At 54.0% G+C, this 24,973-nt stretch overlaps 1 protein-coding gene across 2 annotated transcripts in view; it reads left to right on the forward strand.

Annotated features, from left to right (window-relative positions):
* The window catches only part of DLGAP2 (DLG associated protein 2), a 274,304-nt gene that overhangs the window by 79,382 nt on the left and 169,949 nt on the right, over positions 1 to 24,973 (forward strand). The window contains exon 1 of one of the 2 annotated variants that reach the window (XM_081129835.1): positions 23,860 to 24,326. The exons of the other annotated variant lie outside the window; for it this stretch is intronic. Within the exon in view, the coding sequence (XP_080985961.1) occupies positions 24,293 to 24,326 (34 nt within the window). The 5' untranslated portion in view covers positions 23,860 to 24,292. Of the gene's footprint in view, positions 1 to 23,859; positions 24,327 to 24,973 lie in introns of those variants that run through there. 2 annotated transcript variants of the gene reach the window in all.

Raw genomic sequence — 24,973 nt, forward strand, 5'->3', positions numbered from 1 at the left:
GAAGGGCCAGGCTGGCAACAGGTGGTAGGTGGAGCTGGGAGGACCCACTGATCTGAAGGGGGTGTGGTCCTGGGAGAGGGCATCGGGGATGAGCCTCTGAGCAAGTGGGAGCACAGAGCTGCCACCTGTCGAGGGAGGACCGCAGCCGGGGGCAGGAACAAGAACTCGGTTTTGGGAGCTGCTGCCGTGTTTGGGTTGCCCACTGCACGTTCACGCTTGTGCGTGGACAGGCACTGGATGTGCCTCTGGAGGTCGGGATGGAGCTGTGCTGGGGGATGTCGGCTTGTTGATGGTGCTGAGAGCCAGGGGCTGGGTGAGACCCCAGGGAGTGAGTGTGGACAGAGAAGAGAGGTCGGAAAATTGAGCCTAAGGTGAAAATTCGGGAGGATGGAGAAAATCCAGCAGAGGAACCCAAGGAGCCATCACCAGGCCCAGTGCCTGCCCAGACGCGCACATGCACACCATAGGCACAGACACGCGTGCATAGCACAGGCACACACGTGTGCACCTGTGCAGGGTGCGTCTCTGGATTCTGCATCTGTCATTGGAGCTCACTCCTCTAGCTTTGTTCTTTCTGGAAGGTTTTCTCTGTTTTCCAATAGTCTCCTCCCTGACTCCCCTCCCCTGTGAAAAATCCCTCATGTCCGGAATGGTCTTCAGGTCACCTCAGGGATAGGGACAGTCTGGAGTTCGTCACGGGCACAGAGTGGAGCTGGTGGTCAGGAGAAGCTGGGAGCTTTTCTTAAGCCCCAGGCTCTGCAAGGGCACAGGGCCTGCAGGTGAGCATGTGTCTCCTGGAGTCTGGAGCCTGCAGACCACCTGGCAGTCCACACAAGTGCAGAGGAGTGAAATAGTGTTGGTTTTCTGCCAACAGGAAAATCGATCAGTGGAAGACATCCGGGCACCACAGCTTTTAATAACATTTTTTAAACAAGGCACCAAACATAAGACAGATGGACAGGTCATGCGGTGCATCCCTCTGGCCGCCCCGAGGAGCGCGGTTTGGGTGATGGATGGTGTGTCCCCCTGCACCTGCTGAGAGCACCGTGATGCAGGGAAAGTCGCCAGCAGGAGATCTGGTCCAGAACAGTGGCTCACAGCTGCCTCCTTAGGCTCCTGCCCCTGAAGTGAGGCCTGTGACCCGGAGATGCGGCTCCTCGAGACCATGTTACCAAACGGGGAGAAATACAATGTGGCCAATTTTGTTCTGCTCAACTGATGTGATGGAATCTGACAGGGACACAGTTACAACCGAGCGCTTTTCAGAGGAAAGCATCCAATGTCACTTTCACAACCTTTCAATTACACAGTGATACATGAAAGTGATAGTGTTTATTAGCACCTCGGTTGGGTTGTCTCATGGGTTTTTTCCAGCAACGTATGAGACGAGAGCGTTCCCGGTGTTGTGCAGGTGAGGACACAGGTGGCAAGAGAAACGCAACACAGCTGGAGGTCGCAGACCAAGAAGGAAGCTGGTACATCTGAGCATTACTCCCATCGTCCCTGGTAGCACAATTTGTAGAATATTTCTTATAGAAAAATTGAGACTAAGGGAAGCCAAAGGAAAATCTCACCCACCTCTGCTTCCCAGGAAGAATCAGTTATTCTTTTTTTTTTTTTTAACTTTTATTTATTTTTAATATGCTTGTATTGATTTTGGAGAGAGACTCGGTTTATTGCCTCCCGCACATGCCGGGGCCAGGGACAGGGGTTGAACCTGGAACCCAGGTGCACAGGCTGGTGCTCTAACCACTGAACATACCGACCAGGGCTGGTATGTATCCTTTTTATAAATTCAAAAGAGCTTTTGCAAACAGCTTAACTTTTTTTTGTTTTACGGAACCAGGTTTCCCCAAGCATTCTAAGATAAAAATAATGCTCACTAGTAGCAAAAAGTGCATTACACATCTTATTACAGAAATAACTGCAACCTCCCCTCTCCCCAATGAGTTAATCTTTCATTTACGAATCTGGGGTCCATGTGGGACGAAAGCTCCGCAGGCTCGGAGGGGTGTCATGGGCGAGTGATCTCAGCATCAACCAGGCTCATTAAGAATTTTAAGGGAGGCCTCTTCAAATTATAGCCGATAAGTGAAGTTAAACTACAATGAAGTGATCTTCCCAATTGTACAAGTTGTAAATCAGGGCACAGTCTTCAGTTACTTTAAAAACTGAGCCCGGCCGGGCGTGGCTCAGCGGTTGAGCGTCGACCTAGGATCCAGGTTATCGGGGTTTGATGCCCGGTCAGGGCACATGCCGGGGTTTTGGGCTCGATCCCCAGTTGAGGGCGTGCAGGAGGCAGCCGATCAATGACTCTCTCATCATTGATGTTTCTCTCTCTCCCTCTCCTTTCCTCTCTGAAATAAGTAGATATTTTTTAAAGAAAAACACCTGAGACAACATCCCTGAGAGTCGCCTCACTGCTTTTTGAAGCAAACGTTTCTAACCGATGTTCCATCCACAGCTCTAAGGGCAGGATCGGTTTGTCGGCAGATGCTATGGACGTTAACCTCCTCTCCGAGGGGCGATGAGAGGACATTTTCTCCCATCCTGTGGGTTGTCTTTTCATGGGGAGTTTGTTTTAATAGTGAGTAGAAACAGTCCTCTCATTGCTTCCTGTATGTTTAGGTAGATGACACAGGTGTTCCCACTTCAGAAAGTCACCCCAGGCTCTGTGTCTTCCCCGTGTGCCGGGGCTCCTTCTGCCCGTCAAGTGGGCACCGCGTGTGAGGTGAAAGCTTGGGATGCACGCCGTCTCGGGAACCGTGGTGGGCACCCGGCTTTACCCTGCTGAGCCTCAGCCGTCTCCCCCACAGGGTGGGCACGCTAACTTGCGGGGGGTGGGGGGAGTTTGCAAATGGACGATTTAACACACCCTTCGGAGCCTCACCGAGCTGGCGGGGGCGCGGGAGGTTCAGTGTTTTTATTGTCTCTCTACCTTCACCCGATTCTTCTGCGTCTGGGAAGTCGAAATACGCAGCTGGCAACCACGATCTGAAGGACTGCGAAGCGCCTGGTACCCAGGGGGCTTTTTCAGGAAGAGTTCATAAAGAATTTTTATGAAGTGGTAGGATTGCTGCTTTGTGGGGAAAATACGGCCCCATAAAGAAACCACCTGTGCTCTTGCCTGAGTGGCGGGAGGTGAGGAGGTTGGAGAGGGAGGAGTCTTTGCTGAAAGCGACACGCTCTCGGGAGGCGAGTGCTGCGGGGTATTTGCCAACCTGAGGGCTTCAGCGTCTCCAGGCCTGTCCCACGCGAGTGCAGAGCCCTGGCTCTTCCTGACGGGCTCAGGCGCGGCCCGCGGCCCCTAGCGGCCTCTGTCTCACCTCGGCTCACGGGCCCCTGAGGTCCGCGTGGTCTGCCTGTGGCCTGTGCTGTGCCTGAGGACTTTGGAGGAGACACTACTTTCTCACATCTCTGAACCCTCGGGGACTTCTCAAGGAGGACATCCTACAGAAGACTTGTCCACTGAATGTTTGCTTTAAATCCATATTTCTGTCTGTGTCCTTCCTTTAAGGTAGCAATTTCTGCCCTGGCTGGTGTTGGCTCAGTGGTTGAGCCTCGAGCTATGAACCAAGAGGCCGCAGGTTTGATTCCCGGTCAGGGCACATTCCCCACGCTGCTGGCTTGACCCCAGTGGGGAGCGTGCAGGAGGCAGCCGGTCAGTGAGTCTCGTCACTGATGTTTCCATTTCACGCTCTCCCTTCCTCCCTCTCTAATATAAAAAAAAAAATCTTAAAGAGCAATTTCTCTGGAAAACAAGACCGTTGTTGACTTTGTGTGGGCCGGGGCACGGTGGACCTGGAGTCCCCTCCAACCTGACCCCGTGAGACCCTGAAAGATGCTCTCAGAAGGAGAGATCTGACTGGAAAATGGAGGGACTGGGGCTGGACGTTCAGGTGTCCAGTTCCACCTTCCCGCCCAGGACTGGACACGCGTCCCCACTTCTCTGAGACACTGTTTCCTCTGTTGACTGAGCGGTGATGGTGAGGTCACGTTTGAAGCGCCAGTCCAATGCCTGGCACACAGGCACTTTTTCTTCTCGGAGGGTCCCCCAGGAGGTTGTGGGGGCGGAAGGAAGGCCGTTGTGGCAGCCGACCTTGGAGCTTTGGCAGTTGCTTCGCAGTGTCCTAAATACAGCTGTTGAGTGCCTGGCCCACATCATAGTCGGAAGTCACGGAGTCTCGTGCGTGTACTTTAAACTCTGCAGGGAGAGAGCCTGGGATTGGGGCGTAAAAGCCTGAGTTCCAGGAGCGGTTCTACAAGGGACCTCAGGCGGGTGCAGCTTTGAGGACCTTTGTTCCTCACAGGTAAGGACAGGAGGACTGACGGGGTGCCACCACCTGTCTCCGAATCTTGGTGTGCACCTGCTGTCGTTGTCACCGTCATGACCATGGGCCACACCCAGCAAGCGCTTTTGGCCCCGCTGCCAGGCAGGCCTCGGCGTCCACCCCGACCGCAGCTCCTCTGTGGTGGTGGGTTTTGTGTCCTGAGCTCAGGCACAGCTTCATCCCTACGTGGCTCTAGTCCATGGCCACAGACCAAGCCACGGGCTTGGCACCTAGCCCGGCACCTGCCCACAGACAGGTGAGGAGGGCCGTGGACGGCTCTGCACACACCTGTCACCACCCTGGGAACAGGACATGCCACACAGTTAGCATGAGGGTGGACGGGATTAGGTAAAATGTGTTCAGATATAAAGCTCCCATTATCGCATCAGGTTCCATGTTTTTAATTATTTAGTGTCTGGGATCTGAGCAAGGTATAAACGGTCGATAAAGGAAAGTAAATGAAGCGGTGCATAGAGGTGCCGGCTGTTCCCTGTCCTCACCTGGGGATGACCTGCGCTGGGCTGTGTCTGCCGTTGTCACCACCGATCACCCTGATAGGTGAGGTGACCAGGCCACGGACCGTCCCTCACAATTGCTGCCTGTGTTTCTAAGCACTGAGCTTGAACAGGGCAGATGCTGAATGTCCCAGATGACTTCCAAACAAGTCTTCAGGGGAACGTCAGCAAATGTTTGTAAAGCACTTGATAGTCTGCTTGGCGTTTTCACGTGGTTCTGCCGTGACGGTGGCCTGCGGCAGGTGGCCTGACGTCCTGTGGATCTGGATGCCTCGGTGGGCAGGCCAAGTTCTGACAGCGGGAGGGGAGTCTCCGGAGTGGCTCGGGGCAGAGGGGCCTGTGACTGTCCCCTCCCGTCCTGGTAACTGCCCGTCAGCACTCGGAGCACCACGGTCACTGTTGGCTTGGTGGCTCTGTGAGCTCCTCATCTCAGACCCAGTTATTTAACTCCCAGGACCTTGGTTTTTGTGGTTAGAACCATGGGCACGGGAGCTGTCTCCCACGTTGCGGATTGTGTGATGTCACACGTGACGAGCACACAGGTCTTATCGGGAACCTCGACTTCCCTCCCACCCACAGCTGTGCAGCGAGGTGGTTCACACGACCACGGTTGCAGAGAGGCCCCTCTGCGTTGGAGAGGAGACCAATAACACACAGGATCTTTTGTTTTGTAAAATGAAATTATAATAAAGTCCCATGTCTATCTGAGAAAACATCCTGCAAAGGCAGAAATTGGTTAATTTCCCTGAAAGTTGGCGACTTGTCAAGGGAAAATATTCTAAGAATTCTCTCTGCCCTATTGTTGTTTATGTGTTTTGTTCTCTGTGTGGTGGGTTTGTTGTTTCCTTTGTTCTGTCTGGTTTGTGACCCACGGCTTCGGCCGGTGTTCACCCCCGACAGCTCCCAGGTGTCCTGGCACCTTGACCACACTAGCCGAGGTCTTTCATCTCACACCGTGCTCTTGGTGGAATAAGACTGTGTGGAGAAGATGCTGGTTTGGGGCCGTGCAGCAGGAGGGAGGATGGCTGGGACGCTGGGTGGTGGGGCCTCCTCCCGATCGGGCGCCTCAGGGCAGGATGGGGTGCCGGCCTCCAAGACCCCCGCCTTCTGGCCAAAGGTAACGTGAACTGAACCTCACTTCAGCCGTTCAGCCTCTTTGTTCAGGGGTTTCCGGTTGTCGTCTCGTCTTAAGTGCTGTAGCAGTTGCACTTCCCACGGGAGGAGTTACAACGGCGACTCCCCCAAATGCCAGAGACGGGGGAAGCTCTGGCCCAGCCTCGGAGTCCAGGGGGTTAGGAGGGACAGGCCCCAGCAGCCACCTGGCCAAACGCCGCTAGTTCACGGTGTGGGTTAGCGTGTGCCCCAAAGGAGGCGGCTCAACATCAGAGCAGATACCTGGTGAAATCGGGTCGAACTCCAGTTTTGTTTCCCTGTCTCCACCAGCACGTTGCTTTTGTAACATTCCTCAGATTTCTCCTGTTCTTCTGAATCCTCCCTGCCACCCTCCCTGCTGGGCTGGTGGGTGGCGTGGCTCCCGTGGCAAGTGGCTCCCGTGGCGTCACAAGTGCTGGGCACAGAGAGGCATCCCTGTGTTCCTGCCGCGTTCTTGAAGGACTTGGGAGGCGTGGGCACCAGGTCTGCAACCTGTAGGAATCCGGCTGGAGGTGCGTCCCCACCACCCTCCCTGCTCGTCCCTGGAAGGTTCAGGTCTCCGTGACCAGACGGGAAGCCGCACACCGACCGTCCCACCCTCCGGACGCCCAGGCAGCCTCGCACTGGCCACTCCGCAGCACCTCTGGGTGAACTATTGGCTTTGTGGTTGCCCTGGAAACTCGGCCAGCAAGCCGCCAGGACGGAGCGCCTCTTCGTGGAGATGTTTAGCTCTGGTCTGTCGCTCACGGCTCCTGCTCCATCCCCATAAACTTACCCTCAGCTTTTCTGCGAGGACTTGGAAACTAGCCTGAGTTCATAACAAGCCTGTTTCTGCTTGAAGACGCAGTAGCTGTTTTAGTGGAGCTCGGTTTTACTTCTAAGAGACTTCTGCAGGCTGGCTGCCTGTATCCGGTGGGGAAGTGGTAGCAGGTCCTCCTGCTGCTTTAGGTGCTAAAGTCCAGGTCGGCTGGGGCTCCGCGTCTTAGCAGCACGCTCGGTGTGTGAAGGAGGCGGTGTTTCGCTGCGGCGAGAGCCCTCGGGAGGCTCTCGGTCCCGGGTGCAGCTGCTAAACTGCGGAGTTTTCACGCGTGAGCGCGTGCACAGCGGGGGCGCGAGGAAACCGCCGGGGGCTCGGCCGTGGGCTGCACCTCACCGGTGGCCCTCATGCCACCCAGGTCCATGCTCAACTGCATGGACTTCACTCAAAATGCATTTTCTGTCCCTGAATATTATCTACTTGGTGCCCCTTGATATTCAGACTCGGGCGTAGGTACCAAATCGCCCTCAGGTGCCTAATAGAATTTTATAACCACGTGTGTTTGGAAATAATAGATTTTAGCTTCAGGGTCACCGTGAAACCCAGAAACATCAATATCTACAAGTCTCCAGGCAAAGCGTAATTCCTCGCCCTTCTCCCTGAAGCTCTGGCGTGTGCTCAGCCTAAAACTTTTATTACCTGCCGAACTCGGGCTCCTTCACTATTCATTTCACATGAAGGACAAAGTGTGGCTTCTCCCTGATTTCACGTTCCTTTGGCAACACAATAGATGGTCCAGAAATTCATTGCACTGGGGCAGTGAGCACACGATACAATACAGATGCTGGGTTGTGGGCTTGTACACTGGAAACCTATATGATTTTATTAACCAGTGTCACCCCAATAAATTCAATTTAAAAAATTTCTTACAAATCTCTTTTCCATCCCTGACCTGGCTCCACCCTCTGCCGGCACAAGAGCGTCTTGGCGCTGACGCCCAGGCCGCCCGTGTCCCCTGCTCTGCCGACCCTCGGACACTGCTGTGCCCAGGGCTCTGCCCTCTCCTTTTTTAAATTTTAAATATGTGGTTTCTTTATTGATTTCAGAGAGGAAGGGAGAGGGGGAGAGAAACATCAATGATGAGAGTCATTGGTCGGCTGCCTCCCCCACGCCCCCGACTGGGGATCGAGCCACAACCCGGGCCTGTGCCCTGACCCGGAATCAAACCTGATCTCCTGGATCCTAGGTCGATGCTCAGTCGCTGAGCCACACCCGCCAGGCAGCCCCCCTTGTTCCTGATGTCACACTATGTGCTCGCCCAGGGCTTTGTGGGTTAATCTTGCGTCAGTTGCACTATTTCACTTTGTAGACAGAGTTTATTCTACATTTGAGCACGTTTGGCCTTAATGACTTAGGAAATAGAAAGTCTAAAGCAATTCAGAGACTGTAGTTGGCTTCACACGGATCCTGCCATATATTTGGCACAGGAAACAGGTGTGTGTGAACTTACCTGTCGAGGTGCTGAAATCGACTTCAGTGCTCAACGTAATCTCCAAGTCCGTCAACGTGTCTGCAAGGGATGTGACCAGCAAAGAGAATACCTGGAATTAAGGTGTTTTATTGCCTTCGATGAACTTTGTTTGGTGCAAGGGAAGCCAGCTCCAGCTGTGTGAGGCGGCTGTCTGGTGGGTTGGGACGTGGGCTGCACTCGTGTGAGGTACTTACCTCTGTGATACAAGCTTTTTGATTTTATGAGGTTAAGATCCATCTGCAATTGATATTTTCGTGTTGAGTATCACATTTTATAGTAATTTTGTAATTAAATATTTTTACCTCTTAAAATATGTATAAAGCTAATGATTTATTTGGCCTACAACAGAAAACCAAGTCTAATTATAGTTTAATTAGGTTTTTCCTTTACAGTTTTCATCGGTGGATTCTCGTATTTCTACTATGTATGTGCTTGGTTCTTCCAAATGGAATTCAGAGCATCAGTGCTACTTACGCTATTAAGATAACCGCCATCCCCCAGAGGGAAGGCTGAGGCCTGTTTCTACTTAAGTTCCGAGATGGTTGGTACAACAGGAACCAACCCTGAAAAGGCCTCAGCTCGGCCATTTACAAACAGTAACTGTTTCCGTTGGAAAACTCATCGCTTTCACAAAAGGCCTTAGTCACCCGTGAGCCGGGCTGGCCTGGAGAGGGGATGCCTAATAGAACGGTCAGGTGCCCCTTCTCTGGGCGCTGGCAGACGGGTGGAAACTCCGCGGGACGTGTGAGCAGCCGTGTCCCTGGAGTCGGTCGTCGCTGCCCACGCGGCCCCGGGACACAGGTGACGACAGGAAGGTGGGGATTTAGTTCTGCCGTTGTCCGGGGAGGCGCCACATGGGCTCTGGGCACAGCAACCTGTTCCCTGTGGTTCCGAAGCCCAGAGGCGAAGCCCAGCCCGGCCCACGTCCAGAACTAGATGCAGAGAAAGCCAGACACAGGCACCTGGGAAGTTGCCGGAACCTGAGTGCGTCGGGGCCGTGGCGTCTCCGACCTGCTCCGGCACCGGGAGCCACCTTCCTTTCCTGTGGCTTTGACACGGAAACCTTAGTGACACGTCACATGCCACGTACCCCCAGAGTGCCCAGTCGCTTGGAGGGGACACTTCGTGCTGCTTCAGAGAGGACAGAGCTCTCCCCGGGAGGCCCGACGGTCACCTGGGAAACGCACGGAAATGGGCCCGGGTTGCGGTTTCGAATCCTGCCTCCTGGGTGAGGCCCTGAGCGAGGGCAGGCGGCTGCCGTGCTAGAGGGACAGACGGCGAGGACAGATCCCCGCAGCGCGAGCTTGACTTCATCCTAATCACAGGATACCTCTCGGTATCAGTTATTCTGCACGAGTTCCTTCAGACGACCGTATATTCTTCCCAGCGGTGGTTTTCAATGGCTTATTCACGCCAGAGGCTCTTCCTAGTTTTACATCTTCGAAGTTACTTTATTTCCTGGTCGTTCCTGTCTCCGTAGGGTGACATTTGCGGGACCCTCCCTGTCGTGTGTCGTCTTTCCCCCGCTTTGGTTTCCGTGTGACCATCTCAAACCCACGTCAAGAGTTTTCTTTTAATTTGCATCTGTTTCGATGCTTGCTGGTCCTGACTTAGTTCTTGGTTTTGAGGTGGTGCCACTTTCATTCCCAGACTAGGTGTTTGCCTGTGCGGCCGGGGGAGGAAGGAACTGCCTTCACTGTTCTCCCTTTAATTACGACCAAGAGGACACGCTGGACGTAGCTTCTCTCCACTGTCTCTGTCTGAAGCTGTTCAACCAGAAGCCCGCTGAGCAACTTGTAAATGAAAACATAATTTCATGTCATTTCCATGGTTTTGTTCTAATGTTTACCATTTTTAGGCCAGTCTTTCACAACAAAATACTTAAATATTAATTTTCAAAATTTCCATCTCTAAAAATTTTTACATGATACCATTGTCGACCAAAGTGCTTTTGTTTATAGAACACTCCGGTATTTAAAATATTGAGAAAGTGGATTGAAACCTCTAACTTATAAGAGACAAAAAGGAAAAACACGGGACTGTTCTTAAGGATAAAGCAGAAGTAGTGTTTTAGAAAGAATTCCAGCATCGCTTCTGTTCTAGCTGTAGTTTCCCAGGTAACATGGGAGCTCGAGGACTTACCAGGTTCGTGAGCTGGGCAGCGAGCAGTTTGCCGCCTTCTGTGTGTCTCTGGGGCTCGTACGGGTTTCAAGCTCCGCGACTATGTGGAGAACAGAAGCGCGGAGGGGGTCTTGTGACCCCGAACATCGCTGCGCAGGCACCGGGGCTGGGAACCAGTGCAGACGGCCATGGGCTCAGCCACGAGCCTGGTGTGGAAAGTGACCCAGTAAAAACTCATCTGAGCTTAAAAAGTGACTGTAAACCTGGTGAACTCCCTGAAGGGCGTTCCTCTCCCTGCGCGGCACATTCCGAGCGATCGGGGACTGTGCGGTGTCCTCGGGTGGGTTGCTCGGCCTCCTCGCGTCCGGCGCGGCCGTCTCCCCGTTTCCAGCAGAGCCTGGGCTGCGGTGGGGCCGAGGCTGCAGAGTTGATGCAGGGAAAGGCCGGGGCTCATTCCTGGGCAGTCGGATCCCAGTGGTCTCTGAGCAAAGACAGGGCTACACTAATATGGTTTTTAGCTGGTTTTCAAAGAGCATTTTTGACACATCCCTGCTGTCCCGTGAGCTCACACTGTAATTAAGGGGGTTGAGGTCTGTTTGAAATGGTCACAGTTAACGTTTAACTGAACAAATGCCGAGAAAATTATCCGCACAAAATGAAATGGTTTGCGATTAATAAGAGTCGAGCTTTAAACAGGCAGGATTTCAGTCGGGCAGGTACTTGGGGGAAGATTGTTCCAGCTGCTTATGGACTAAACTGCACACGGCGCCGAGCAGGTGCCTGAGGTGCCGGCGAGATTGTCCACGGGCGATGCCTGCGATTTGCCTTCAGGAGGTGAGCGAGGCTGTGGTTGGCAGTGTCACCTGGGCAGGGAGCCCAGGGGTGGCTGTGATGTGGCCAGGAAGACTGAGTCCAGTAACCAGCGGGCGTCCCCTGACTTCTGAGCCAGTGGCCACTTCTTCAGGGGACCGGAAGGAAGGGAACTGAGATAAAAGCGCGAGGCCGCGAGTGATGCGGGGCTGCCTTTGATTTCAAACCACTCAGCAGGACCAAAGGCCCACCTTTGGGACCCAGCGTTGCCCACTCTTAGCTGGTTGTCAGGCTGTAGGGGCCCCTGACGCCTGCACCCCAGGGCCCAGGGGAGGCCTGTGTGCGTTGGACGAGACGCCAGCAGCTCACCGCCCCGCAGACCTGGGCACATTCTCAGGCCGTCCCGCCATCTCACACAGCACTGGAAAGAGTTTAGACCCCCACGAGTACCCGGGGCTGCAGGCTTGCTAGCCCTTGAGGAGCGGCTCTTCCTGTGGAGAGCGATTAGAAGTTCAACCAAAGAGAAACGTCAAGACCCGGGGCCCTTTACCACCTGAGGACAGTAAAGTGCCTGAGCTGCCACTGCCTTCCTGCGGGGGCGGGGGCGGGGGCCATGCCAAAGGGCACAGGCCCCGGAGGGTAGTAAACTCAGCTCCCTGGGCCCCACCTGTGCTGCCAAGTCTCAGTTCTGGTGGGTTCCCAGGTGCTCTCCCTGCTGCTGGTTCGGTGCCCGCAGGGGAACCGGGGGCTCAGCTGAGGCTCCAACGGCATCGCCAGGTGAGTGGGCTCAGGTGGGCAGCCCCGGGCACCCCTGAGCTCTGTCGCTTGCACAGTGGGGAGTTCTAAGTGCCGTGTTGTTTGTCATGCGTGTGCCTTCATGCTTGGGGGGCCGGAGCAGCAGGTGTGGGGCGCCGTGTGCCTGGGGCCTTCCTCAGATGCTTGTTGGCGGGATTATAACTGGACAATCAAGTCGGATAACTTTTTCCCTAAATTCTACTGGGCTCAGTTCTGGGGAGTCCTTGTCAAGAATGTCCAGGGTCCCTGGCCAGTGTGGCCCGGCGGTTCGAGCATTGGCCCGAGCACCAAAAGGGTCGCAGGTTCAATTCCCGATTGGGCACCTACCTGGGTTGCGGGCTCAATCCCCGGCCTTGTCGGGGTGGGTGCCGGAGGCAGCCAGTCAAGGTCTCTCTTGCATCGGTGTCGCTCCCTCCCTCCCCCTCCCCCTCCCCCTCCCCCTCCCTCTAAAGAGCAATGGGAAAGGTGTCCTGGGGGAGGGTTAACCAAAAAAAAAAGACTAAGGACCCCGGGTGCCCCAACCCTGCAGGAACATCAGATACACCAGTGGCCAGTCCCTAACCTGAGAAATGGAAACCTAGGAAAGTGCCTGCACAGTCCTTTTGACTGGGTCGGGTTCGTATCTCTCCAACTTGTGTCCAGTTCACCCTCGAGGTGAACACACCGTCTCGTCCCCAGAGCCTCTGCGAGACGCCCTTTGGAAGTTGAGTGGCCGAGGGGATCCTGCCTGAGGAACGTCCTCTGGGCAGTGAATAAATATTGAGACTTAGCTGTAATTCTCAAGAAGTGACCCTGTTTGGGGTTTGCTAATTTGGATAAATTAATGCCCTCTAGTTAGGGTTTTAATTTCACCGCTTCCTTCCCGGGGTTTTTTGTTTCTGTGAGAAGTCGGGGTGTGTGTGTGTGAAATCGGGGCCTTGGAAGAAGTAATGGAGCTGCAACAGAAGACCAACCGGGTGAGGGCGGGTCAGCAGGATGCGACGTGACATGACCCGCACCTACTCAGGAGTTTCTCAGTCAGAAAACCAGTGTGTTAGCAGAATCCCAAGGGCTCCCACGTCACTTGGTGCCACATTTTTGCAGGTTTCTTAGGCACCGTCCTTCTGAGTCGGGTTCGTATCTCTCCAACTTGTGTCCAGTTCTTATACCCTTAAGGGCTCTAACCTGGTGGGCAGATCTCAAGGTGTAAAAATCTGATTGTTCAGAAATTCTGTTTTGGCCCGTTTTTTCTTTTATAAAATGGAAACTAGACCCGCCTCAGCAGACGCCCTGAAGCGCTTGGTTTGGGTGAGGCCCATCGGAGGTAATCCATGGGGAGAGGCCAGATTGGCTTGGTCTGGGAGCCCCCTGTCTCTGGGGCAGTTACCCGGGTCCCAGTGGGAGCCGAGTCACGGTCCCTTCCTGACGACAGGGCTGTTCATCACGGACGCCAGGAGAAGCCTTTTCTCCGGATGAATCCTTGCTCTGTAGCTGCCCCTCATGGCCTGGCTGTGATTCAGGGTTGCACAAGGTCACAAGATGTTTTCATAAGTAAAACGCGTCAGACCCGCCAAACCACCTCTCCAGTTGCTCTACGTTAGTGACATGGGGAGTGGGTTCCCTTTTCACGGGGTCTGGGTGCTGCGCAGATTCACTTCCTGTCTTGTCCTGGGGGAGATCATCTGCCCTTGGCCCTCGAGAGGGTTAATTTTCAACAAAATGTACACAGAACATATAATCGTGGGCTCGCTTAAATTTGGGGAGATAAAACAGGATCAGTGTTTGCACTTTGCTCACCTGACATCTCTGAGGAGTGAGGGGCATGTCCTGCCGCCGCCTGGAGCTTGTCCTTCCAGAAGCCACCTGGTATGTTTGGGTCTGGCGGCCGGGTTCTGTCTGGCTCGTCTCCGGGTCTGCAGCTCAGGCCGGTGCCTCTGGAGGAATCTTGGTTCGGGCCTTCCTCGCGCTTCCTGTCCCTTCACCTCCGGACCCCACCGCACCCGCTTGGGCCCTTCTGGGCTGAGGGTCCTCAGATCTTTGCTGCAGGGGCAGCCGGACATCGAAAATGTGGAAGAAGCCTGTTCTGGGGGACACTCTCCTGGTGCGGCTCCTGTCCCTGCAGAGCCTCTGAGCTCCTGCTGCGGTGTCCGTGTGTCCTCTAGGTGGAGCCGTCCTCCTCCGGGAGGAGCACGTGGGCCTGGGGAGCAGGTGGTCTGTGGCCAGTGTCCTCAGCTGCAAACAACACAGAGCTGCAGACGGCCATGGTGCGCTTGCGCTGACTTGCTGTGGGGGTTCCTGTGTCCCCCACTGTGTGTCCCCCACTCAGGCCAGCTTGTCCTGCCCCGTCCTGGAGGAACCAGCTCTCCACTTGGGTGTGATCACCTGGTCAGGCCACTGCTCAGGCCAGGGACACTGGTTTCGCTGTGGTCCCCAGCAGGGCATCCTAGACAGAGGTGTCCCTTTGGACTGTGATGTGGCCTGGGGTAGGGGACCAAAAGCTGTCTCTGGCTTAGAGCAGGTCTCTGCTGGGCTCCCTACAGGTTTGGGGAAGACTCCCTAAGACACAGGGACAGCACAGGATTAACCTCTGACCGTGAGTCCCTGCGAGTCGCTCATTACCTTGAGAAAGGGAACCCTCGGAGGAAAGCAGTCATCCAGGAATCGTGTTTTGTGTGGAAAGTGGCAGAGGGGATGGCGTGGAGGCCACTCAGTCACGGATGGAGGGTTTATGGGCACTTTCCAGTGAGGATCCCAGGCCAGGCCAGTGGGGGAGTCGGGACTCTGAGTTCCTAGGGCACCTGGGGTTGTGGGAGGACAGGCCTGTCCCCCACCTGTGTCTCCTGCCCCACGTCACTCTCAGGTGCCGCTCTTTCCACTTGACACATTGTCCCGTGTCAAAGCTGGACACTGACACCTTTCTCCCCCTTTTACCCACCAAACAGTAAACACGTTTATGGTGTTCGTTGCTTCCCCACTAGAATGCCAGTTCACAGGACGGGCTTTTCTGTTTTGTTCGCTTTTCTGTCCACACCTGGGGGTGCCTGGCACGTAGTAAATGTCTGCTGACGGGAGGGATGTGAGGGCCCTGTCCCTCCGACCTGTTGTGGTCCTGGCTTCGTGGTGCTGGGTCCCCGTTAGTGGGTCACAGTGAAGGGGTGCCGGGGACACCGGAGTAGATGAGAGAATGTGAGAAATATGCTGTTCAATTTTATTGAAAGTTTTTCTACTAAAATTAATGAAAATCAACCTGGAAACACGAAAGCCATCCAGTTCCTAGTAAATTCATGGTAAATAGAAGGGAGCTAGGCACCTATTAACAGGAGTGTTGAGGCATCGTGTGATAATTATCTTTATTTCTTGACAGTCCTCCTTCATTCTGCCTCTAGTGCAGCCTTTCGGTGGGAGACGGGTCTGAGCGTTGGGAAGGCACTGGCTTCTCTGTTTTCTGTCAAGTATTTCAGACATGCTCCACCAAGGAGCTTTACCTGTAGGCTGTAGATTCCCTTCTTCTGACTTGAATTTATGACCTGAATCCCCACCCAGCTCCCGGGCCTCTCCCAGGGAGCAGTTGTCATAGATGCTGATTCTGGGACTTGCCAACTCGCAGGGACAGGGCTTGTCGGTCAGTAACTCTGTCCCCTAGGCCCCCAGTCGTCTGCAACAGCGTCCAATCCTTCTGCTGAAATGATTTCTAACCAGTAGAGCACCATTGTGAGTATTCTGTTCATTTACTTGAGCTGTTTAATTTGAGTAAGTTGGGTACAGACAATATGCCTGGGCTTGGGGCCCAGGGCTGCTGGCGCAGTGGGAGGAGGAGAGGGTGAGGGACCGAGGCCACCTGGGCACTGGGCACTCGGATCCCTGCAGTTCTGCATGGAGGCCGACAGTCCTGGGTAAACTTCCCTGTGAGGGGTCTCCTTTCTGCTTCCTCTATAAAATGAGGAGCTCTCATTAGATGTTCTCCTAGGTACTCTTCCCCCTTAAACTTTGTGCCTAATAATTTGCACAAGTGATTTTCACAACAGTATTAAAATGACAGGAACAGATTAAAAGGTAGAAAAACAGCAGTGATGTTACTGTTTGAGTCACAATTGGAACTCAGTTGTTCAGGAAATATGATATATTATGGAATCCTCAGCATGAGCTTGGTAAGAGATTGACAAGTTCTGTGCCTGTCGCTGAGAAGTTATTTCCCATTTAAGTGCAAATTCCCATAAATACATACTTCAAGAGGCTGTCATCAATAATTGGTTAAAAGGCCCTGTCTGGTGTGGCTCAGAGGTTGAGCATTGACCCATGAACCAGGAGGTCAGGGTTCGATTCCCAGGCAGGGCACATGCCCGGGTTTCGGGCTCCATCCCCAGTAGGGGGCGTGCAGGAGGCAGGGGATCCATGTTCCGCTCTCATCGATGTTTTTCTCTCTCTCCACTTCCTCTCTAAAAACCAATAAAAATATTTTAAAAAGCAATTTAAGACTACTGAATGTATCTGAGTGTTTATATCATAAAGATTTTATATTTATCTCAAATATTTGGGACAGAAATTGTGTGACATTTGCAGTGACTACTGCATTATACTCAATTATTGAAAACTAAGTGTTTGTCTGAAGGCCCTCCCACCTCTGTAATTTTAGTGTCTTCAAAGACACGGCCACTCTTCCCCACGCCGGCCCCTAGAACGCAGCCCTGGCACGTGGATTCCGTCAGCAAGAGGTGTTCGTGTCTCTTTCTAAACACTTGATTTAATACCGTAAGCGGATAGAACCTACCCTCTTCTTAAAGTGAAATTTATTGTGGTTTTCTCTCTGGTGATATAAACAATGTTGACTTGGGGAAATGTAGGGCGTATAGAAAAAGATACGTTGTTACTCCTTATGACTCTGAGCACTGAAGTTACTATTGTGGAAATTCTGCTGTATTTACCTCCACTGTACACACACGGACACACGGACACAGACACCCACAGACACAGGGACACATGGACACATACACTCCTGGAGAATAAATGAGTTTGTGGTTTGCGAGTAGTTTTCTCCAACTTCTAAACCTTAATAGTAAGTTATAAATGGGTAGATGTGTGTGCAGTGTTCTCACACTCTGTGAACTTTACAGCTACACAGTATTCTGTGGATACATTTCGTGACTTTTTCAACCCAGTCCCCTATTCTTGACACTTTCAAGTATTATACATAACATCTGAGAACACGTTTGTCACTGAAATTGTCAGAGACACGAACCCACGTACGTGCTCACCTGCCTCGGGGGGGCTCGGGCGCAGCAGCCTGTGAGGAGCAGGTGACATCGACGGGAGCCGGCCTGGCCGGGGTGGGCAGAGGAGCTGCTGCCTCCCAGGCGACTCGGGTGGAAAACCCAGGGCAGTGCACCTGGCCGTCTGCCCAGGTACTGACACGTCCCTGCTGTGGCATCCCGGAGCCCAGCCTCTTCGCGTGAGAGAGCTCTCAGGGGCACTCGGCCACAAGGAGCACTTGCCGTGGTGTCGAAGTGGCTGCTCTTCTCTGAGCACGAGGTCCTCTTGTGCTCAGACGTGAAGTGGCCCAGTGCCACGGGCACACGCAGAGGTGTTGGCACCGTTCCGGAGCATTGGCGTAGATTCTATTAATGTACCGTGCACCTTCAGTGTGAGACGGCGTAGGGAGACTGTTTAAAACGAACAGTGGAGACGTTAGACTTTCCAGTTTTATCCTGGCAGAGTGTGCTGGGACATCAGTGGCCTGAGATTTTGCATCAACAGTTGTCCAGTCGACCTCCTAGCATGGCCTTAATCCTGGCCGGCGAGCCAGCCACACTGGGCCTCGGGTCCCATGGAGGCCCTGTTCCCACCTCTGCTCGGTCACAGCACCTTGGAGCCGGTCCCAAGCCCCCCGGGCCATGACGGACTCGCCTCTGAATGGGGAACAGCCACCCTGAGAGCAGATAACTTGTTTTGTTTGAAATCTGATGTGCTGTGACTTTGCAAGGCCAGCGAGCTTGCACGTGGCACACGGATATTTGACAGTTTCACTTGCACACCAGGGGCTGCCCGCTGCTCACCCTCCGCCCACGTGGGGCCCCCAGGGAGGCAGGGGAGAAGCAGGCTCCCCAAACTCATGTTCTGCAGCCGGGGCAGCACCTGCCCGCCTGCCCGGTGGCTCAGTTCTCGGTCATGCTGGGCACCGAGCCCCGTCTCACAGGCAGGAGGAGGGAGCGCCTGTCCTTGCACCCACCAGGACTGGTCTCGTCTCCACGTGCTTGTGGGGTCGGGTGTTAGTCCAGTGGGGTCCACAGGCTCCTCACTGTTGGAGGCCCTCTCTCCCTTTTCTTCTTTCTTCCCCAAATACCAAGGAGTTATTTTCATAAGGTGCCACGTCAAGTGCTGTGGGATATTCAGTTAAGTCGCCTGTGATCCCCGACCTCAAAGACCCCAGGAGAGAGACATTGTGTTTGCAGGTAATTTTAATGCAAGAAAGCGCAGCGTGTGCTCTGTGGGCAAAGTCTGCGCTGAGACACCCAGAGGGGCATGGGGAAGGGAGCAGAACAACAGTCAGCGATCACTACATCCAGGCCTGTGAGACGTGTGTGACACACATGACACGCATGAAACATGTGACACATGCATGACAGGGGTGTTTCAGAGGTTTGTAAGGACCAACTTTCCAAACTTTCTACCAGGGATCAAATCTATGCAGACACATTTTGGTAAAGAAGGCGATTGATAGAATTTGTCACGAGACCACTTCCTCACATTTCCAGTTACGTGGCGAAGCTATTACGTGACAATCTCAGCACGTGAGGCAGCTGGTTTGGGACTGGTAGGACCTGTTTTAGGGGGAAAAAGATGAACTCACTAAGGTCTGGAGCTTCAGCTTACACCGGCGACTGATTTCTGTGTTGTAAGGACAGTGACTTAGAATCATCCACACCTCTTTGGTCCCCTCCTCTGGCTCTAAGTACTGATGTGATAAATGATCCCTGTTTTCTGTCCATGGACCTGCCAGGTACTTATCTGGTTAGCGCTCTAGTCGGATGATCCATTTTCCATTTAGACTCTGCACTTATTACTCAGATTCCATCATGTGCTATTGAATAGTCCTGTTGGCAAGCGTTTCCCCTCAGAAATCTGAAGCCAGTGTCTTTCCTTTCCGATGCCAAGTTCTTTCTGTGGCACTAGGAACAGCTCTGGGCTGCATCCCTGCCGGGGCCACCGTCCAGCTGCGCACGAATGTGGACCTCAGCTTCTGCCTGGGCGTCACCAGGGAGAGAAGGCCCTGGTCTCAGTCTTCATGGACTTGGGCATAATTTTCATCTCCATGATCTTATAACTTAAATATTAAGGGCAGCAATGCCTGCTCGAGTACAGGAAAGAGTCATTGGAAAGCAGGACCATGGTGTGGTCTCGGTGGTGGGGACATGACCATGGCGTGTCATGGGGAAGAGCAGGGCACGTAGGTACATGTGTCACTGTCATCCACGTAGAATTGTTTCATGACCAGGAAAGCAGCTCAGGGTAGTCCCCGAATGTGTCGCTTCCTAAGGCAACTCATAGCAACATTAGAGGGTTTTAAAAGTTATATTCATGTTTCAGGTAAACCTACCCACGCTGTTTCTCATTTGAGCTTTAGATTAAATGGCCTCAGTCCAGTGTCCTACATGGAGACGTTGCACAGGAGGCCCGGCCACATGGCCCCTCCACTCGTAACCCCGTGTGTCGCACACACGTGGCCCCTCTAGTCTGCACGTGTGGGTTGGTTTTACTGGGTGTTCTGTGCACTTGGAGGGGACTGGGTCCTGGTAGATTAGACACACTCCTCAGCTTTCACTCTGTTCTGGGTCTTTTCCTGGTGTTTCCTTTTGGTTTTAACTTCAGGCTTTCCCTGTGTTTGGACATGTATCCCCGAGGAGGTATTTCTTGTTCTCGTGTTTGCCGTGGAACCAGTGGAGGGGGACTGCATAGTCCCTAAGCGGGGACCCCATCCCATGATCCCAGTGTGTGAAATGTATGTGAACCCAGGTGCCAGGTCAAGGGACAGTAGCTGACTCCTGCCAAGTGTGGGTTTAGAGTCCTCATAGCATTAAGCGGGGCCAACATCACCTTTGGAGTCAGAGCTGGGCTTGAATTTGACCAGCCCAGATGGTAGCTCCAGAGGCAACTTAATTTTGATGGACCTCAGCCTGGTTAGTTGTAGACTGGAAATACCACCACGAGCTCAGAACAAATGCAGTTGTGAGATTATTACTGCAAATTTCATCTTCAAAGCCTGGGAAAGTATTCAACCTAGAATTAATTCTGACTCCAGGACACACACAGTCCCTTTAGATGTGCATGCAGGTGTGATAGACTGAAGTTAGCAGTTTGTATTAATGCAGGTTATTAGTTAACACAAGTAAATTAAGATACATCCCAGTACTCACAGGTGAACCCGGACGACCCACAGTTCATGTTAATCCAACGTCCAGATGCCGCATGTATTTCCAGTTTTACTAAGTTACCATCCATCGTGACCGTTGTATAAATAGGGCCCAAGTCAGTAACTGACCGATTATCCCTCCCTTTTATAGATACAAATGGCGTTGCCCTGAGAATTCTAGGTCTGCTTATTGCCTTTCTCACTCCCTCACTGGACTGTGTCTTCATTTCTTAAGTCTACCTCTGAACGAAGATTAGGGATCTCTAATCTAAACACCAGAAAAATCCTTCTGGGGGTTACGCACAGGACCAGGCAAACAGGAGCGCCTCGGGTGTTATTTTCTCGGAGTGAGGTTTATTTGCCAATAGCTTGCAGCCTTTCATCTTGAGGAATTGTGACTGTGTTCACTGATACCAACACTAGGGGTTAAACCGTGCTGCTACCGAGAAAACAAAAAGCAAGATAATCTTTCATTCGATGGAGTAAAACAGAATCCTTGTGGAAACTGTTATGTGTAAGGCTGGAGACGTAAAAGACGTGTTGGGGTATCAGCTCCCTGACTTACCAAATCTCAAATCCTTCGTCTGTGCTAGGACTCAGAAAGCTGCAAGAAGACATGAGAACCCGTTTTGTTTGTGGTTCTGCCTGAATCTGTGGTTATGGAAAACACCTGGTGGGAGCTGCTCCAGGTGACCCCGGTGATTTGAGAGGGTGGATGTCACATAACTTTGCCGTGTGCCCACAGGAGGCTGTGTGGGGTGTACACTTAGGGAGGCTTACCCTGGCCATTCAGTCTCATTTGCTTACATCTCATTTTTGCTACTTTGCCGAAATCCCTCCTATTGAAACTGAGATGTTGCTTACCAAGTAGGTTGTTGCTACTTTGTTCCTTGAGAACAGGCCTAGTGGTTACTTTGTGTCAGTTTGGGAGGTCATTTCTGGGGTGCCTGTGAGGGGTGTCCAGGGGAGATTAGGATTTGCGCCTGCACACTGAGTAAAGAGGTGGCCTCACCGGTCCTTGGACCATCCTGGTGGAGGGAGGCAGACCCGGTCTCTGCCTGAGCTGGATGCCCACCTTCGGCTGCCCTCAGACATGGTCTCCTGCTCTCCTGGGCCTCCCACTTGCTGATGGCTGATCAGGGACCTCCTGGTCCCCACATCACAGGAGCCAATTCCTGCAACAAATCTGTTGTCTGTGTCCCTCCTGGTCCTGTTTCTCCGGAGACCCTGGACTAATAGTGGACCCAACACATGACCACGCGCTGGAGAGGGGCAGCGTGGCTGAGCTCTGACGTCTGCGCTGACCGGCCAGACCCTTTGGTGGACTTCCAGGGTGGCTTTAGTTCCTGTGCAGCCCTTCTCAAATCTTGGGCGGCCTTGTGACAAGCCAGACAGTCACATGCGGTTCGGCAGAGACGAGCCCGTGTTGAAGAGGAAGGGGGTGAAGCTGAGAGGCAGCTGGCTGACTGGGGTCAGTTAATCCAGCTTTGTTGTCATCCCCTGGGGGCGGGAATTTGACCTGCCAGGGTGTGGTTTCTAAGACGTCTTCTGGTCACTTCTGGCAGACATTGGTGCCGGTGTAGACAGGTGGACACTCAGCCTATTTTGTTCAGGGTTTTTAAAAAATTTTGTTAATGCTTACCCATGGATAATTTTTCCACTGATTTTGAGAGAGTGGAAGGGAGGGAAGTGGGGGGGAGAGACATCAATGTGAGAGAGAGACATTGATTGGTTGCCTCCTGCATGTGGGATTGAACCTGCAACCCAGGTATGTGCCCTTGACCAGGAATCTAACACATGACCCTTTGGTCTGCAGGCCGATGCTCTAACCACTGACCCACACAGGCCAGGGCTTGGCGTGCTATTTAAGGAGCATTTTCAGCCCAGGAGCGGAAGTGAGAAGCACAGCCTGACATGCCTATCAGATAACCTAACACCTTTGAACATCAGTTTCCCTTTGACAGTGCCCACCTGTGTCTGCCTTAAAGAGCTAGTAACAGATGCTCAGCAGCTTCCGTTGTGGCCACGTCCCTGCTGTTCTGTGGCTTCGGGGTGTGTCAGTCACTCCTGTGTTTGGCTGTGAGCACATGGCTTCTCTGTGGCCTCTGTGGCCTCCCCCATCCTACAAGGATGCCATTGCAGTTAGGGCCCAGCCCAGTCCTCCATGATCACCTCTCAAGATCCTTGATTAATTGTATCTGCAAAGACCTGTTTCCAAATAAGGTGACATTCTGGGGTTCCAGGTGGACGCTAAGTCCACCCTGGTGTTACGGGTGACGTCCCCACAGAAGGAAGCACCTACGTGTCAGCAAGACGTGGCAGGCGGGCTTCTCTCCTCCGAGAAGGGCCCATGGGCTACAGGTCTGTCCCCATGAACCCCCTGAGGTCAGGCCCAAGGTGGCTCCTCGGCGCCGACTCAGATGGTGTGCACATCCTGGGGTGTGGCTCAGGGAAGGAGACTCGGTCTCATCTGCCTGGATCGTGGGCTGTGCATGGATTTCAGCTCATGGAGGCTGCTCTGTGCTGGGCACCTCTCGTCCCTCCCAGGGGACAGGAGCAAGGCCGGCTTCAGCCCTCTGGGAATGCTGGCTAGGAGCCTGAGCCGGCAGAAACATGGCCCCGGAGCATCCAGGGTTGTCTGTCCACAGATGTGTTTTCCCTGTAATGGACTCGGACAGTTCAGTGGACCCATCTCGGTGATGGTGGGTGAGTCCACGGAGCCGCCACCTCAGACTGAACTGTGTAGGCCACGGGCTCAGTGGAGGCGACATCGAGAAGATTGTGTGATGAAAATTTGCCCGAAGACCCCTTCTCATGTCCAGGTGGAGACACCACGTTACGCATCATTCAGATGATGCTGAAATGAAGAGTCTACACGCACACCTGGGGTCGTCGGCTCCCGGGCGTCCACTTAGAGAAGTCCACACTTAGTGACAGTGCAGTGTCCTGCGTGGGGAGGGTCTTGGCCTCCCTCGCATGACACCTGTCCTGGTCTGAATTCCTCCCTCTTGACCACAGTTCTGGGTGGTGATGTGTGTACCACGTGGGGGGAGGAGCGGGGTGGGGTCACAGTGCCAACAAGGCTTGACCTTCAACCTCTGCGGTCTGCAGGTAGCGCTTCCCTGACACCCTCTGTCGGGGGCTGAGAGGGGCACAGGGAGGAAGGTCCTGTGGCAGGTGCCAGTCTGCTGGTTCCCAGGCCGCCCCCTCCCCTCCCCTCCCCAGAGAGGAGCAGTTCAGGGTGGACGGAGCCCTTCCCGGGAGGGCTTTCCTCTCCGTCTGTAACTTTTCAGACGTGGGGAGCACTGGACATGGCGAGTGAGCAGCCTGGGAGACGCTCTCCCCCCAGCACCCGCCCGCCCCTCACACAGACCCTGTCGTCAGTGCTGACGCTCCCCAGGAAGTTGCCCATTTATGGGGCTGGAGCAAATGATATCATCACAATAGGCGGCTCCTGCCTAAACAGGGATCGTTTGTGAAATGAGATTACAGACCGTTAACTGAAAAATCAGGAGACGGGCACCTGCTTTCTGTAACTGATGTCCTGAGGGGAGAGCGCCGCAGGGTAACTAAGGCTCCAGCTCCATGGCTGATTCCGGCAGGAGGACAGAGCCTCCCTCCCCTGCTCCGTAGGAACAGCCCCCACGTCCACATGGAGCGAGCTCCAGGTCCATGTTTTCTGTGGTGCTGGGATATGTGGGACATGCATCGCACGCCTGTGCCGCCCTGCTGCAGTCCCCGGGCTGGCTGAGCCCGTGCTGAGGTGTCCGCGCCGGCCGACCCGGCCCCTGGACACACGGCCGCCGCTGGCCACCGCCTCCTGCAATGAGCCCTCGCTGTCCTCCGAGCGTGAGGCTCCCCGGCTGCTGAGAAGCCTGGCTCCCTCCAGGCGTCTGGATGCTGCGGGCTGTGCCCCCGGCTTACTACCTGGGTAAGTGCGATGACTCAGTCCTCACTTTGCTCGGCTGGCACTCCACCCGGACAGCGGCATCAGGTAGGCAGTGGGCGGCCGGCACCCTGGTGGCTGACCTCTGGGCAGCGCCCCCTGGACTTTGCACCATGGTTTCCACCCTCCTCCCTCTGAGCCATAGGTTGCTCAGCTCCTGAGTGAGATGCTCATCCCCCCAGCAGGCAGACATCCCAGCAGCAGCAGGAGGGCGGAATTACTGGCCTCCAGGGAGCCTCTTGGTTGCCATGGAGGATTTCGGGGGGGGGGGTCTTGCACAGCAGTCTGGAGCTACTCCACTGTAATTCTGAGAAGGCAAGTTCATAACGAGCCTGCAGACCAGAGCAGTTTGTGATGTGAGAGCTGTTGGGGCTCTGATCGCAGCAGCAGCCGAGATGCAGGGCTGGGCGCTGGGCAGCACCCCAGGGAGCGCGTGAATGGGGACCGCAGTTGGGAAGTATGCGATCGTTTCAGATGCCAGTTGCAGGCCACGGGAGGAAGGCAGGGACAGCTCCCTGGGTAGTGCCTGGTGCAGGAGGTCAGGCCTCGCTGCTGTGGGAAACGGCATGAAAGGAGAGGGAGAGACGTTTGGCTGAGGCTGGGACGTGCGGCGTGTTTTATGCTGTGAAAAC

The sequence above is a fragment of the Miniopterus schreibersii genome (assembly GCF_964146895.1).
Source record: "Miniopterus schreibersii genome assembly, chromosome: 2".
Taxonomy (NCBI): Eukaryota; Metazoa; Chordata; class Mammalia; order Chiroptera; family Miniopteridae; genus Miniopterus; species Miniopterus schreibersii.